The following is a 15,903-nucleotide window of genomic DNA, read 5'->3' as shown; positions in this document are numbered from 1 at the left end:
CCTTGATGGCATTCGTAAGCTTTGGTTCTTGCAAAACATGTGCTTCTAGATTTTTCGTATAGGATGTTCTTACCTTAGTTGTGTACAGGGCCGGTCCTGAGATTTTAGGGGCCCGGGGCGAAACCAGAATCCGGGGCCCTTTGTACTTTCAAAAATTATTTTCAGTATATACTTTGCGCAACTTTAAGATTTTGCTTCTACACCATACTACTAACAAATCATGTAGGGATGATTATCATTTTCTATAGAAGAATAATGTTCGATTACTTCATGTGCATTCGTTTGCATATTACCGAAAAAGGCTTTCACCCTACTTTATATATAAAGCACCAATCCCTTCCTTTACACTGCTCCTTTACACTGCTGAAGTCCTTTAACAACACCAGACAGAGTAATGAAGTTTTTACTAACTGGCTTATCAGGTTTGATCACATTAGCATTATCATGTTCTTATTTTATTGACGGTGCGCCAACTAGTCCTAATTAATCCAACAGAATCGACCACATAGTCATATATTGGGCTGTGTCTTACATTTCGTTGGTATTTTTTCAGAATGAAAAAGTGAATATAATTTCGCATTGCAAGTGCATACAAACACTACCTTTCATCAAACAGTTTTACACAGCCAAGATGCAAAAAACTGAAAGCTACAAAACTTTCCTTGCATCAAGAGTTTACATGGTATCTTACGTACCTGGATGTGGCAGCCCGGCAATGTACCACTGATCCTTGTACAAATCCTTGAACTGTTCACAGGCTTCCACGTCTGGTTCTGAGGATTGAAGACCATGATCAAGGGGACCTTCGCTTTCATACTTGTGTCGTTCTGTGCAACACTACTGCCGACAAAAGCCTCACCACGTCAAGCAGCAGTTCTAGGGCATAATTTAGGGCAAAATCATTAAGGAAAAAGACGTCTTATCTGAAATCGTCGGCGGATGGCGTAGGCTGGAGCTGCGGCATCGATGTGCCATGGTGTGGCGTGGGTATCTAGTGTCTGCTCCATGGCGGCGGCCAGTGGCTGCGGGCGATTAGGTTTCCAGGAGATCAGGCGAAAAAATAGGAGGCTACAGGCGAGGATGGACGATGGTCATCGTGCGTAATCAGCGTGGGTGATCGATCTCTCCCAAACGTGATCAGTGCACGTAACGTAGGCCCAATTATCATTTTTTTACGAACTAGAGCCCAATCGTATTAACAGGGAAGAGCACAAACCTGGGGGGCCCCCATTTTCGGGGGCCCGGGGGGCGGCCGCCCCCCCCCCCCCCCCCCCCCCCCCCCATCAGGGCCGGGCCTGGTTGTGTATGTAGAGAACTCATCCATCCCCATCCCTAAAAATAGCTAGGAAAAGCTAAAATCCCTACCCACCCTCCCTTTTGGACCTCTTTGATCCTTTCATGCTTAACTCTAGCTACGGTGTTCGCTTCTTTTCTTCCTCGTTTTTTGGTCTTTTGTTTTTTGTCTCTCTTTTTTCCTTTCAGTTTTTTGTCGTTTCTTCTTTATTTTTACTTTGTCCTCATTTTTCACTTTGTATTTATTTTATTTTGGTCTATTTTCTCATTTTATTCATGATTTTTTTAAATATGTGCTGAAACTTTTCAAAACATACTATGAACATTTTTCAATACGCAAATAGTTTTCCCATATATTTTTATACATTAAATTCTGTAATAAGTGATCAAAATTTTAAATATACAATTATTTTTATGTAATATGCGGGAAAAAATTAGATACACGATGACCATTTTTCAAACACAAGGTTACATTTTTTTTACATACTCGTTGAATCATTTTTCAAATACACAATGATCATTTTCTATACACAGGGTCAACAATTTTTAATACATGGTGTTTTATTCAAGTACGTGATGAACATTTTTCAAAATACAAATTCAAGAAAAATTATGAAATAGTACATATTCAGACAAAACAAAAAGAAAGGAATAAAATTGTCCGAAACATATAGAGGGCCGGGCCACGTGGTGAGCGGCGTGCGCGTTACCGAGAACGATACTAGATTTTTTTTTTCCAGCACATGAACCCAATCCTATATCCCTTCAGAAAAAAAACATGAACCCATACTAATTCATCTGGAGGCAACCCTAACATTATTATCTGTAAAGAAAAACCCGGAAAATATAGTTTTCCCTCGTAAAGAATCACGAAATCCTAACAACTAAGGCTAGATTCAGTTTTTTTTTAGGGTGGCTGGATTCAGAATTATATATTGTTACGAAAAAACCTAAAAATCGGTTAGCTTCTCCATGTTGTTTCGCGCTATATATATTGCCCTACGATCCACATCAAAAGCCCTTGTTACGAGAGAGCGCGCGAAGGAAACACACGCACGCGAACGCGCAGCTCATCTAGCCCTAACCCATCCAGCCTCCATCGCCTGCCTCCCATGGCGGCTCTACTTACGAAGAGCATCGCCGTTTTGGCGTTGGTGCTCTGCGCCACCACCGTCGCCGAATCATGTAAGTACAACACACGCCAGAGCTTTCGGTGGTTGCTTTTCTTGCGCATCTAGTTCGATCACTCGTCGTGTACTTGCATCTGCCACATCGATCTATTAGTTAGATCGTTCTCGCTGTCATCGGCGATGGGGATCAAGCTTAACTCTCTTTCATTTTCCCCGTCGTTGCAGTCAACATTCCCGTGATGTTCCACGACATGTGGTTCCGTCGCAGCATTGCGAGGTCCTCTTTCCAGGAGAAGGCCGCGGCGCCTGCCACCGCTCCGTCGAAGCCGCCGGTGGCTGCGCCCACGTCACCGTCAGCAGTCCCGCCAGTTCTGCCGACGCCTGCCCTGCCCGTGCCGCCCACCACGGCTCCGTCGTCCAACGCGCCCACGCCGACGCCCACCCTCCCGTCGAACGCGCCCACTCTGGCGCCTATGATGGCCGTGCCCCCCGTGCATGCACCCTCCGGCGGTCCTGCACCAGCGCCCGTGCCGGCTTCGTCTCCCATGGCCGCTGCTCGGGTTGTGCGCGTGCCGCCGACCGCAGCGCCGGCTCTTGCTCCTTGGATGCCTGCGTCCGCACCGAGATCCAGCGCGCCGTCGCCGATGCCCACGCTTCCCACTACGCCAGGTACGCTTCGTGATCGTGTGCCGCGGTTCCTTGTTTTTTTTTTTTGGGGGTTCATTGTTAACTTCGTCCGACGGTCTGCGTAGCCCGCGTCCGATCGGTTTGTGAGATTGGGCTGATGCATCCATCTATTGAAATGGCCCGCGGCTATCCATCTTGCACCAATAGACGCCCTGGAGCGGCCCAGTTAGGGTTCCCATTTTGTCTGTTAGAGTGCATTTTTTAATCTGAAATCTTTTTGCGATGTTTAATCTAAAGTTGTTGTTAACCCTAATTTTTGTGAGGATTAATCTAATCGTATTTTTATTAACCCTAAAAAATCTAGATCTGTTACACAAATCTTAACAGAAAGGAAAATATTGAATCTTGGTGCATTTTGAACTAATTTCCTGATTACTATGCTTGTGCAGCTCCCGTTGCGCAACCCCCTGCATCGGCACAACCCAAACCTGGTATGTACTGATCTTCAACGACGAACTAAAAATTGACCCGCGAAACTGCTCTATTGTGAAATAATTTTCTCGGACTGAATAAATATACCAGCTGCCGAGTTGATTACTGGATTTGTTTTTTCTAAATCGAATTGAAGTCAAGAATGTTCATCGCCTGCAGGTCCAGTGCTTCCGTTGCCACCGACCCCAGCGCCGGCCGCCACCCTACCCGACGCCAGGGACGGATTAAGGGGGGGACGAGGGGGGGCGAGACCCCCCCCCAACGATCGCACAGTCCCTTGAAACGGGAGAGATTAGCGCTACTTTTTTTACCTGTGTGCTTCCCTGCAGCCTGCTTCGCCCCCCCTATTCCCCATCGGCCTTTTTGTATAGGCGTATAGCCCATGTAACCAGTGCAGCCCATTGAACATTTACAGGCTAAAAGCAAAAAAACTAAGCCGAGCAGGCCCTGCACACCACGACACACTAGATTGACAGGCCCCAAAGAGGCAAAGACAACGCTAGCACGCTGCGCACGTCGTCAGTTCGTTCGACTCTTCGTCTCCAAAAAATTAGCGATTGGATCTCTGGGGACTGCCTCCAGCGCTCAGGGACGCCAGGTCGCCGGCGCGCCGCCAACGCCCGTCGAGAAGCCAGGATAGGAAGGCTGGAAGGGGACGCCGCAACGCTCGGACAGGCGCCGATCCACGGACACGTTGCCGGCAGCCCGGAGGCCAGAGTCCTGGACAGAACGACGGCGGACGACGGGCATGCTGGCCCGGGCAGGATAAGCGGCAGCAGCACAAGGGGAAAAGGTAGTTCATGCCTTTAACAATTGTAGAAGTATAATCATCCAAATTGCAGCCCTTAATCATCAATATAAAATTTTCAATTGTTTGTGCTTGTGTAGACATGAAGAGAAAGAGAGAATCAATTCAGAACTTTTTCAAACCCGTTGGTTCAAGCTCTCGGCCATCAGAACATGATACTACTGTAGACAACGACAACGTTCAACCTAGCGAACAGAATCACCCAAATTGTACTGATGGTGATGCCCAAATTGATCATGATGTTTCCGTGCCAGAAGCTACGGAAGAAGATACAATTATAACCACAAGTTATGACCGAGAGCCCGGGCGACGTCTTCAAATTTGGCAACTTCCTCCCGATGAGCATGATGCTGCTAGGCGCTTTTATATATCTAAAGGGGCTTATCAACCAATCTTAAAGCCAGATGAGTATGAATTTACTGGGACAGGGGCTGGCCGTAGGCGATTCCAAAGTGATTGGTTCACGAATCATTGGTGGTTGGAGTATTCACCTCTAAAAAATTGTGCCTATTGTTTGCCTTGTTTTCTCTTCTCAAAGAAGCCAATTGGGAAGTGTGGTTCAGATACATTCACAGTGAGCGGATTTGATAAGTGGAAGAAAGTTAACAATGGAAAAGAATGTGCTTTCCTCAAGCATATGGGCAGTACTCCCAGCTCGGCTCACAATTTTGCAGTTCGGTGTTATGAAAACTTGAGAAACAGACTTAATCATGTTGATGAGGTGATGAAAAAGCAAACTAAGAAGCGGGTTCTTGATGCAAGACTAAGGCTAAAGACTTCCATTGATGCCATGAGGTAAGTAAGAAGTATTTAATTTTGAACATTTAGAATTTCTTTATACTGGACATCTAATAATTATTCTATGTTGATTGCATCAGGTGGCTAATGTTTCAAGCATGTCCCTTCAGAGGAAATGATGAGTCTGAGGATTCCAAGAACCAAGGTAATTTCAAGGAAATGATTAAGCTTTTGGCGTCTTATAACAAGGATGTACATGAAGTTGTACAGAATGCTCCAAGAAATGCAAAGTACACCTCAGCAACTATTCAAAAGGAAATTGCTAGCATATTTGCTGGAAAAGTGAAAACCTCAATTAAAGAAGAACTTGGTAATAGCAAATTCTCTATCTTGGTTGATGAATGTAGAGACGAGTCTAAAAAAGAGCAGATGGCAGTAGTTCTTCGATTTGCAAACATAGAAGGGGTGATAAGAGAACATTTTCTTGATCTTGTTCATGTTAGAGACACTAGTGCTTTGACTCTCAAGAACACAATTATTGTCGTCCTAGTTGATAATGGGTTGAATGTGCAAGATATTAGAGGCCAGGGATATGACGGGGCAAGCAACATGAGGGGGGAGTGGAATGGGCTGAAAGCTCTAATTCTCAAAGAGTGCCCTTATGCATACTATATCCATTGTCTTGCACATCAACTCCAATTGGCTCTTGTTGCTGCTTCAAGGGAGGTACATGAGGTCCATAATTTTTTTCAGCATGCAAATTTCATTGTAAATACAGTTAGTGCATCTCCCAAACGGAATGATGAACTGTTAGAAAATCAGGCTGCTGAAATTGCTAGTGAGATTGAATTGGGAGAGCTTGACACAGGAAGAGGGGCCAATCAAATAGGTTCTTTACAAAGGGCCGGAGACACGAGATGGAGTTCCCACTACAAATCTATCAAAAGTTTGTTAAAGATGTTTGCCGCAACTGTTACAGTGCTAAGAAGTGTAGCAGCTGATCGTTGAAGCTACAAGGAACTCAAGAGGTGATGCCGGAGGTGCCTTGAAAATCCTACTGACATTTGATTTTGTGTTCATTCTACACTTAATGGAAAGAATCATGAAAATCACAGATGTCTTGTGTCTCAAACTTCAACATAAATCTTTGGACATTGCAAATGCATTAGATTGTGTTTCTAACACAAAGGTGTTGCTTGGTGAACTAAGAGAAGATGGATGGGACAACCTTTTTGAAGATGTGAAATCCTTTTGTGTGAAACATGAGATTGACATCCCGGACATGGATCAAAAGTACGTATCTTTTCCTATCTCTTTATGATTATATAAATTACAATGTAGAGATTTAGCCACTTACATACTTCTCATCAATGATCATGCAACTAATTCTTATTTTTCAATATATATTAATTTTAGGTATGTTGATGTGACGAAATCTCGAAATAAACATGACAACACCACAGTTATCCATCATTACAAAGTAGATGTGTTTAATGTTGCAATAGATCAACAAGTGATAGAGTTGAATGATCGATTTAGTTCTCATGTTACTGAGCTTCTAGATCTTTGTTCATCATTGGACCCGAGGCATGATGCCTTCAGCAAGTCAAAGATATGCAGACTAGTGGAGAAATTCTATCCTGCAGATTTTTCTAGTCAAGAAAGAGATCGGTTGGAGTGCGAGCTACCACATTTCCAGCTTGATACATTCAACCATCCAGAGATCAAGAACTGCAAATCACTTGCTGATCTAACAAAAGGGATAGTTAAGACTGGCAAGTCTTCTGACTATCCAATGGTTGAGAGGCTGTTACGATTGGTGATAACTCTTCCGGTTTCAACTGCAACAGCAGAGCGAGCCTTTTCTGCAATGAAACTAGTCAAGACGCGGCTTCGAAGCAAAATGGGAGATGATTTTCTTTGTCATTGCACGCTAGTTTACATTGAGAAGGAACTTGCAGCCAAGTTTAGCTCTGAAGAAATAATTGATATCTTCGATACTGGTGCTCGTAAAGCAGAATTCAAATTGATAGAAATGTAATTTATTCATACTATTGAACAACAGACATATTTTTACTATCTAGATGTCCTAAATCCTATTATTTACTAATTACTATGGTATATTTTAATATATCCTATGATTCTTTTACGGCAAATATATCCTATGATTTTGAAGCTTTTGGTTCTTGCCCCCCCCATCTCAATTTTCTGGCTCCGTCCCTGCCCGACGCCATCAGCTCTCCGTCTCCTGCGTCAACGCCGGCGACCTCTCCGACCGCCCCGCCGGCTGCTTCTGCCGCTAATACCTTCGCTCCCATGGGAGCCATGGTCGTTGGCGCGGTGCTTGCCGTTGCAGCGCTATTTTAGGCCCTTCTGGTTTCAAGTTGGCTTAGCGGATTGGCTTTGTAGTTAGCCTTCTATTATAGCCAAGTGGATTCAGTTTGTAGTTAGCCTTATCACGAGATACCAATTGAAGTACTGGTAGGTACTTTTTGTTAGGATCGAACCACTAGAAATTTTTACTCCGATTGTACGTTAGACTCGACTCTATCTATCTATAGAAGAAAAGTGAACGCCCCGTTCACAATCATTCGTTATTTGTTGTGCTTCCTCGTCTTCAGTGTTTTGTAGTCGCATACAGTCTTGCTAAGTCTCAGTTGATGTTATATCCGTGAGATTCGTGCAAATTTTCTTTTCAGTTTTTTTTCTTTTTTTCTCTTGAATGTTATGTCACTTGACTGAGACTTTGCTAAATCTCAGCCGACTAAGACCTAGCCACACCCAATCGCATACCACAGCTTGTAGTCGATCGAACATGTTAGCGGCTAGCGCTGTTGCTTGGACATGACGTGAGCAATTCGACGCGGCGACATAAGCAGCCATTAGGCCATAGAGTACATCGTGGCATTGCATTCAGACCTAGAAAAAGGAGGTTTGGTGTTCATACCGGCGTTGGTAATAACATTGCTCGGTCCCAGCTCCCGGAAAGCCTCGATTCCACTCCCCCGTGCCATCGTGCGCTCGGTTTCTTTTATTTTCTCCCGTGCAACCGCCCACCCAGCTACCTATAAGGCTTTCCCTAGAAAAAAGCTATCCTAAAGGCTCCCGGCCCTTTGATCATGGTCACCGGCCGACCACGGCGACGGCGGCGACCTTCTTTTGGCTCACCCCCACAGCCACAGGCCACTGCCACCATTCGAACTTCATCATGTCGGCACACCGCCGCTTCGGAAAAGGAATGCCATGCCAAGCCGCCCTTTCACTAGTGGCTGGGACCAGAAGGGCGCATCAACACACCGATCCCAGGCCTACAGACCCCATGATTTCCCAAGCACTTCGCAGCGTGCGCAGATGTCAGTGTCTCGGTGGGAGAATCGCTGCTCTATATGCCGCCATTTTCTTTGACCTAGGATGAGGAGGAGCAATGAGTTCCATTTCTGTCTCTTGCCAGTGCCACTGCCAGCACAGTGCAACACTAACCAAACTTCCCACTGATGCAGTGGTGCATGCGGCGCTGGCAGCCCGTCGCAAACATAAAAACGCCCTCCACGCACCCCACCCCCTAGCAATCTCACACCGCATTCCACGGACCATATCACACGCTCTGAAACCACTGTTGTAGATAGCTCTGGTGCAGCGTGCACACAAGTTACAGCGGCAGCCGGCGAGAATGGCAGCTAGGACGTCGCTGCTGCTTCTACTCGCGCTGGCCGCGGTGGTGGCTCACGTCGACGGTGCGACCGTGGCCGCGCCGGCGCCGGCCGTGGACTGCAGCGACGCCCTGATCAGCCTGGCGGGGTGCCTGAGCTACGTGCAGGAGGGGAGCACGGTGGCGATGCCGGAGGCGACCTGCTGCTCCGGGCTCAAGGACGTGGTGAAGAAGGAGGTGGCCTGCCTCTGCCAGGCCTTCCAGGGCGGCCAGGACTATGGCGTCACCCTCAACATGACCAAGGCCCTGCAGCTGCCCGGCGCCTGCAAGGTCAAGACGCCTCCCTTCAGCAAGTGCCACAGTAAGTGTTCTTTTTTCTTCTTCGTGTTTTTCCATCACTCGCAAATGCAAAAAAACGACGCCTATCAATAGCTGACTGAAGACGGAAAGTTCATATATCGGGTTGAGCGATAGTCACTCCCATTTTTCTCTTACAATTTCTGTGAAACAATTGCTGCCGTAGTTGTTGTTGGGTCTGTGCGTGTGTGAATTGCAGTTTTAATTTAGTGATGAAAAGTGTAAGCTTGCACTTTTTCAGTCGGTTATAGTACTACTACTTTTTCTAGAAAAGTGCAAATTTCATATTTTGTTGAGCTGAAGTTTCATTTTTCAGAATCAGTTGAGACTTAAGAAAAATCTGAAAATCTTAGTCGAGTGAGACCTAGCAAAACCATCGCTAAATACTGAACCTGACGGAATTATGAACTGAGAAAAAACTGACGGAACTATATTCTGACGATCTCCCTCTTCGCTAATGCAGTTTCCATTCCGGGCGTGACCGGTGGGTCTCCAGGTGTGTTCACTAACCACTCTTTCTCTTCCCTTCTGATTCCGCATATATCATTCGACCATATCTCAGCAAAGTACCAACATATGTAATCCTTTCTTTTTTTGGAGTAAAAAAAATCGCAACTCTTTTAATACTCTACTGACGTTGTTGCCGTCATTCCAGCACCTGCACCTGCCCCGTCTTCCGGTGCTCCGTTCTTCGGGGGCTCGCCGTCACCATCCACGCCTTCGGCTGAATCACCAGCCGCAGCCGGAACCGGAAGCGGCGACTCCACCACCGCTCGAGCTCCATCGCCGTCGGCCTCCGCCGTGGCCACCTTCCCGTCTTCAGCAGACGTCCTCCTAGCCGCAGCGACTGTCGTTGTGATGACCCTGCTCGTGTGAGCAGCTGGGCGCGCCTGTAATTCAGCAAACCTGTTTCGTCGTTCATGTGACCATTTTCGCTATACCCGCCCGACACAGCTGAGAAAGCAGACCCAGCCTTGTTGCTGGCTTTGCTGCATGTACCGAGATGTATCTTATCTGAGAGTTTCCATTCCATTTATACAGATGTCACATTCATATATATGACTCGTTTCCATACACAATGAGACTGCTTGGTTCGATGCCAATTTTTGGCATGCCAACGTGTTGGCACTCTAAAAATTTGGCTACCGAATTTTCTTGCCAGTCTCTAGAAAAGTAGCCTGCTTTTGGTTTTGCCAACTGCTGGCATCAGACCAAGCGGCCAGAAACGGGGTGAGATTGTGAGAAGTGTCACGGCGAGCAGCTCATTCAGAACAGATACGGGTTTTTGCCTCTGTTTAAAAAAAAGGAAAGAAAAACAGAAACGGGTGATCGGATACGCTCATTTTCAGAGGCCAGAAACGAGGGTGAGATTTTGATAAGTGTCACAGCGTGCTCTAATCTTTGTATTCATTGTGCTCTCATTCAGAAGAGAGAGAAGATATCTTTTTTGTTTATATTCTAGCTTAGCTCTCTCTATTCTTTGCTTAAGCTATCATGTCATGTAGATGGGGAGATGGCACCTCCGAGTTTCGCACATCCTGGATATGATTATGCATGGAAGCTAAGCAATTGGGTCATTCTTCAGCTCAAGATGCAAGCATTTGAACTCCACCCGAATACGGCTCGCAACTTGCTGCGGCCATGGCCATTAGATATAGAAATACAACTTATCAACAGTCTATAGTTCAGATTTCCGAACAATGGACACGACAACTGTTACATCATCCAACTTGCCCCCGGAGTAACCCAGGTACCCTTCTGCGAGCGCCGCATCCGAGAACGGGCTCCTCCCGGACCCGGACCTGCCCACTTCCTTTGCTCTAGCAGCCAGGAGGTCGGCAATCTCCTGCACAAGTTATGCAAAATGAACATGTCAGGATGATTCTTGGTTTCATATTTTCTGTAGGTTGGTTTATTAGGTTTTTCTTTTTTCAAACAAGAAAAGTGATTAGGTTCGGACCGTAGGCTTGCGGTCGGCTTCTAGAGATTTTGAGACAATGTCTGCCACCTCATGGTCGTAGACGTTGTCGAACAGACCATCTGACGCTGTTATGATGGTATCACCTTCTTGTAGATCGATAGCGTAATTCTGAGAATAAAGAGAGAAATTCATATGTTAAAATCTGAGAAAGCTCAAAAGAAGAAACTAATAACAGGATAGTGGCGACAACAAGCGCTGTGTCACCTGTACAAGTCTTGAAGGATCGACGCCATTTTCAATTTGCAACGGGAAATTGAAACCGTATGTCATCGGCTTTGTTTGTGTATATACTTGTCCATTTCTTATCACCAGTAACCCGGAATCGCCAATATTAGATACATGAAGGACCTGCCATATCAGTCAGTTGATGAGAAAAAAAAAACATGTACAATTAACCACCAAGAAATGTTACAGCAAGTGGTATGCATGCCTCTTGATGAAAGAATTCACACAAAAAAATTGACAAAAGATCATACCTGCCCATCAAAGTGAGCAACCAAGATAGTTGAAGAGCCAGGGGACCGTGCTTCAACTGTCGCCATAGCAAGAACTTCCTCGGTTCTCATCCCTGGTGCCCCTTGATTCTCCGTAACAATTTTTTTGGAACTATCCATTAACTCTCTCGCATACAACCCCGCATTGATTCCTGAGTGCAAAAGCATAACAAGAGTATGATGAGAACATAAACCCATATTTTGTACGGTATAATTGAAGGTAATCATGGCAAATAAATTAGCTACTGACATCTAAAACATACTGATGTTAACTGCTAGCTAACAAACACTTTCAAAGAGTGAACACACTTTCTGAAAGGGAAATTTGTACACCCAGGAGTTTCTTTTTGTACACCCAGGAATTAAACGCACTCGCAAGATAAAGCAACCGAAATTTAGCTGATGAGGTATGGTTTACCTTCAAATGACCACTGACCAACTCCATCTGCTACACCAAACCAGCCGCCGCAAGCTATGAAATAAGCATCTTCACCACCTGTGTGCACCTGTATTTTTAACAGATATCAACATTAGAGAAATTAAGAGCAACATGAATTGATTGCATGCATTTTATTTTAGCACATAATATAACAGAATAAAAGCACATGGAGAGTAAATATTCCTCCGTGTATAGTATCTGCATGAAGGAACCAGTAGATGCAGTTACAACTGTATATATGTCTGACAGCAACCTAGAGTTGTTTGTTGTAGGCCTTCTAGGAACTATAGATGGCATATACGTTTTAACATTTGGAAGCACACAAATATGAAGTCAAGAAAAGCAAATATATGAGTCTAGATGCTGAAATCTTAACAAAGAGTTGCTTACACCAAACATGAGTTAATTGAGTAATGCTGAGCTCAATTTAATCTCAAATTATGAGCATAGAAGGATCTATGTAACAAGTGCCTCCGTTCTTTACATTTAACTACTTCCTCCGTTCCTAAATATAAGTCTTTTTAGAGATTTCAAATGGACTACCATATACGGATGTATATAGACATATTTTAGAGTGTAGATTCACTCATTTTGCTCCGTATGTAGTCACTTGTTGAAATCTCTAGAAAGACCTATATTTAGGAACAGAGGGAGTATTTGACAATGCCTTAAACAGCAACTTCCAGAACATTGAGAGCAGAACGAACATGACAGTATTTCCACTGATCTACTGGGTAGAATAAGTTTAGTCCAAATATACATTACCTACAACAGACTGAAAAGAACAACTATTAGGTCCATTACCTTTGAAGGGTGAGGTAACATGGCTGCACCTGAAGCCAGCACAAGTGTTGATACAGCTACTGAATCCATCCTGTATATGAATTAAGCATGTCAAAACACGAATAAACCATCTTCTCAGGCTTCAAGGGTTAGAAAGGCTAAAGGAAAAAAAAAACAAGGGACATCTTGAATAACCCTATGCATGTGTGACAAACAGATCAAGCTATACTCAGCTTATGGTGCGTATACAAGATATAAAGCAAAATAATAGTACCTATCAGAACTCTTCGTCTCCGAAGCGTTGTTCTCCCTGGCCACCGCACAGGTCACTTGTTCCTACAAAGGGGGGAAAACACAGGTACACATCATCGCCTAATCTTCATATAACAGCACAAGCTAAGGTTTACAGACAAGGCTGCAGTATTGGACAAAGTCAATGCTAATTTGCCTTGAACAATCCATGTGCTGATAATTTATGCAAACAGGGGTGCATCCTTTTCATGCAGTAGGACCTAATTTCCTCAGTTAGCTCAACAGAAGGCCCTTTTAGTACAACTGTACAAGCGTGGTCCCTTGCTCCATTACTAGGATATAAATGAGCATAGCCAAATAGTAAGTAGCCAGAAACTGAAACTAAATATCAACACATAATGCAGTATACAGAAAAAGGAAGCATTGCCACCCTGCGCCTAGCCGCCCACTGCCTAATTTCTTCAGTTAGCTGAACAGGTTGTCCATTCGCACAAGCATGGTCCACTCCTTACTCAATTACTAGGATATATAAATGAGCATATCAAAATAGCCCAAACCAAATCAAATATCAACAGAAGAGCAGAGCACCACATAAAGCAGATTCTTCTACCACAAAAAGGAAGCATTGCTACGCCTACCGTCTAATGTTCCACAGAGTAAGATGGACTGTTGTCAAAAAATCCAAAAGAGCTAACTTGAAGAAATCAAAAGGCAGATTAACAGAGTAGTACACATCATCGGATCATCGGTGTACCGACGGTAAGCGTATAAACGTGGATGAGTAGCACACAGCTCAGAGGTTTGCACGGAAGTCGTACCATGAGTGGGACGTGGACGCCATATCCCGTGTCCTGTTCCTCTACGCTGGAGCTGCTGGACTCCGTCTCCACGTCGGTGTCAGAGTCCTCCTGCGTGGTCGAGCCGTCCGACGCCTCGGAGTCATCCAAGCTCGTCTCCATCCCGTCCACTCCTTCCTCAACCTGCGTCGTGGAGGCCTCTAGAGCCTCAGGCTCCGTCTCTGCCCCTTCGCCACGCAAAAAGCCGCCGGCACGCAACTCCAATTCCCCTTGGATAAGGCCGTTTTGACCGTCGGAATCCCCTCTGGACTCGACTCCGAGCTCGCTAGAGGCCACCGCAGGCGCCCCACACGCGCCCGTTGGCTCTTCGTGTGCTGCCTCTGGCTCGCGTCCTCGAGAATCAGCTGCTTCTGCCAGGGACGGGGACAGGGGCCCGTCCGCAGGGGGAGAAGAAGCACCACCGATGGCCCCAGTGGTGGTGTTGGTGTCTGAATTCGAACTGGCGTCTGACGGCGACGGCTCAACCGGTGAGGGGATATGGCTGATTGCGGCAGCTTCATCGGAACCCGTACTCCCGCAACCCAGCTTCTGTTCGTGGATTCGCGCCGCCGGAGCTTCTGATCTCGCATCCAAAACACCCGGCTCCGCCGATTCGAGCTCGGCGCCGGAACACAGACCGGCTGCCTTGTCGGCGTCAACGGCGCCTCTGACCTCCGAACCTCCAGGAACCTCCTTAACGGCATCTACATAAACCAAAATAAAACTCAAATCGAAGAACGAAACTCATAAAGGAAACTATCATCGATCAGCAGTAAACCGCGGCGCCGTCCAAGGAGGATGCCTTACCGACGGCGGAGCAGAGCTCGCGGGACGGAGCAGGCGCGCGCTCTGGGGCGTCCACGACCTCCCGGGGCCGGGAGCCGAGGGCGCCGGCAGCTCCAGGGACCTCGGCCATGGCTTCACGCAAGGCGATGCCGAAGCAGGAGGCTGGCTGCTAGCCCAGAAAAAAAAGGGGTCGGGCTCTACTTTCTGGGGATCAGCGGCGAGCGAGCGAGATATGGCCCGGAGCACGGCGGCGTTGGTGAAGATGGCAGTGAGGGGCGAGCTGAGATTGGGGCGGAGGGACGGGGGAGGAGGCTTAATGGGGAGGGAAGGAAGCTCGTGTCCGAGATTTTGAGGTGGTGTGTCTCCTGGGGCGGGGGCGGGGGCGCGGGCTCGGGGGGTGCCTGCGCGTGCGCTGCTCGGCGGCCGGACGGCGTCGTTTTCTAGGAGGGAGGAGCTCGTCTCTGCTTTTGGGGCGGTGGAATATCGAGTTATCTCTCTCGCATAGTTTGGCCCGTCGCTCTCGGCGTCGTCGCTTTGGGACAAAGGGCCTCCTGGAAGCTTGTATTTGGCGCGGCCGGCTACACCGGCATCTTGCTTGTCCATGGCCTTGTTTTCTTGGTCGGGTTTGGAAGGACTACGGGGAAACGGGGGAAATGCTTGTGGCGTCGAAACGCTGGAAGAGTAGGTGAGGGGCAGGTAGCGCAAAGTCTTGGTACTACTTTTAAAAGAGATCGGTTCACATGTGAAGGTCTCGTAGTTTTACCAATTGGTTCAAGTAAACTAGACAAAAATTATTGAAAATGCTTACAAAATATTTCTTGGATCTACAAAAAACAAGAACAAGTCCAGGGGTTTATCATAGATTGTTCTTAGCTGACTTTCAGTTAAGAAAACCATATTTACTCCATTGGTTAAATTAACTAGGCAGCATCAAATATAATGTTTGATTCAAGGTGCTTACAAAATTTAAATTTATACCTTTACGGGGAAAAAATAAGTCTTGACCCTAGGCGCGGAGCTAGAATAAAGGTAATGTTCGATAGCTGACTAACAATTAAGAAAAACATCTCGTTTAACATGAGATTGCGAGTATTATTTTTCTTGTTTACTGTAAATTGATGGTTCTAGCTGTTTTGTTAAGCCCATGGCAGTATTTTGAACGTCTCTCTTCAGAGAACTTTTCATTTAGAGGTAGAGGCGTGGAAGCAAGGGCATGGAAAAGTTCATTTTGGGCTAGA

At 46.1% G+C, this 15,903-nt stretch overlaps 2 protein-coding genes across 2 annotated transcripts; one reads left to right on the top strand and one right to left on the bottom strand.

Annotated features, from left to right (window-relative positions):
- The first annotated feature begins 8,529 nt into the window (after positions 1 to 8,529).
- On the top strand, positions 8,530 to 10,151 carry LOC119284756 (non-specific lipid-transfer protein-like protein At5g64080). Its single transcript, XM_037563921.1, has 3 exons — positions 8,530 to 9,098; positions 9,558 to 9,590; positions 9,750 to 10,151. The coding sequence occupies exons 1-3, from the start codon at positions 8,759 to 8,761 to the stop codon at positions 9,968 to 9,970; spliced, it is 594 nt and encodes a 197-aa protein (XP_037419818.1). The 5' UTR covers positions 8,530 to 8,758; the 3' UTR covers positions 9,971 to 10,151.
- A 543-nt stretch (positions 10,152 to 10,694) lies between these two features.
- LOC119284755 (probable protein phosphatase 2C BIPP2C1) lies at positions 10,695 to 15,043 on the bottom strand. The gene is made up of 9 exons (XM_037563920.1): positions 14,687 to 15,043; positions 13,862 to 14,583; positions 13,066 to 13,127; positions 12,813 to 12,882; positions 11,988 to 12,075; positions 11,552 to 11,721; positions 11,280 to 11,423; positions 11,055 to 11,183; positions 10,695 to 10,940 (listed from the first exon to the last, which is right to left on the bottom strand). The coding sequence occupies exons 1-9, from the start codon at positions 14,793 to 14,795 to the stop codon at positions 10,773 to 10,775; spliced, it is 1,662 nt and encodes a 553-aa protein (XP_037419817.1). The 5' UTR covers positions 14,796 to 15,043; the 3' UTR covers positions 10,695 to 10,772.
- Between the last annotated feature and the right edge of the window lie 860 nt (positions 15,044 to 15,903).

This window comes from Triticum dicoccoides, chromosome 4A, assembly GCF_002162155.2.
Source record: "Triticum dicoccoides isolate Atlit2015 ecotype Zavitan chromosome 4A, WEW_v2.0, whole genome shotgun sequence".
In the NCBI taxonomy this organism is placed as follows: Eukaryota; Viridiplantae; Streptophyta; class Magnoliopsida; order Poales; family Poaceae; genus Triticum; species Triticum dicoccoides.
Note: the sequence above shows the minus strand (reverse complement) of the source record. Positions and strands in the feature narration are given on the sequence as shown.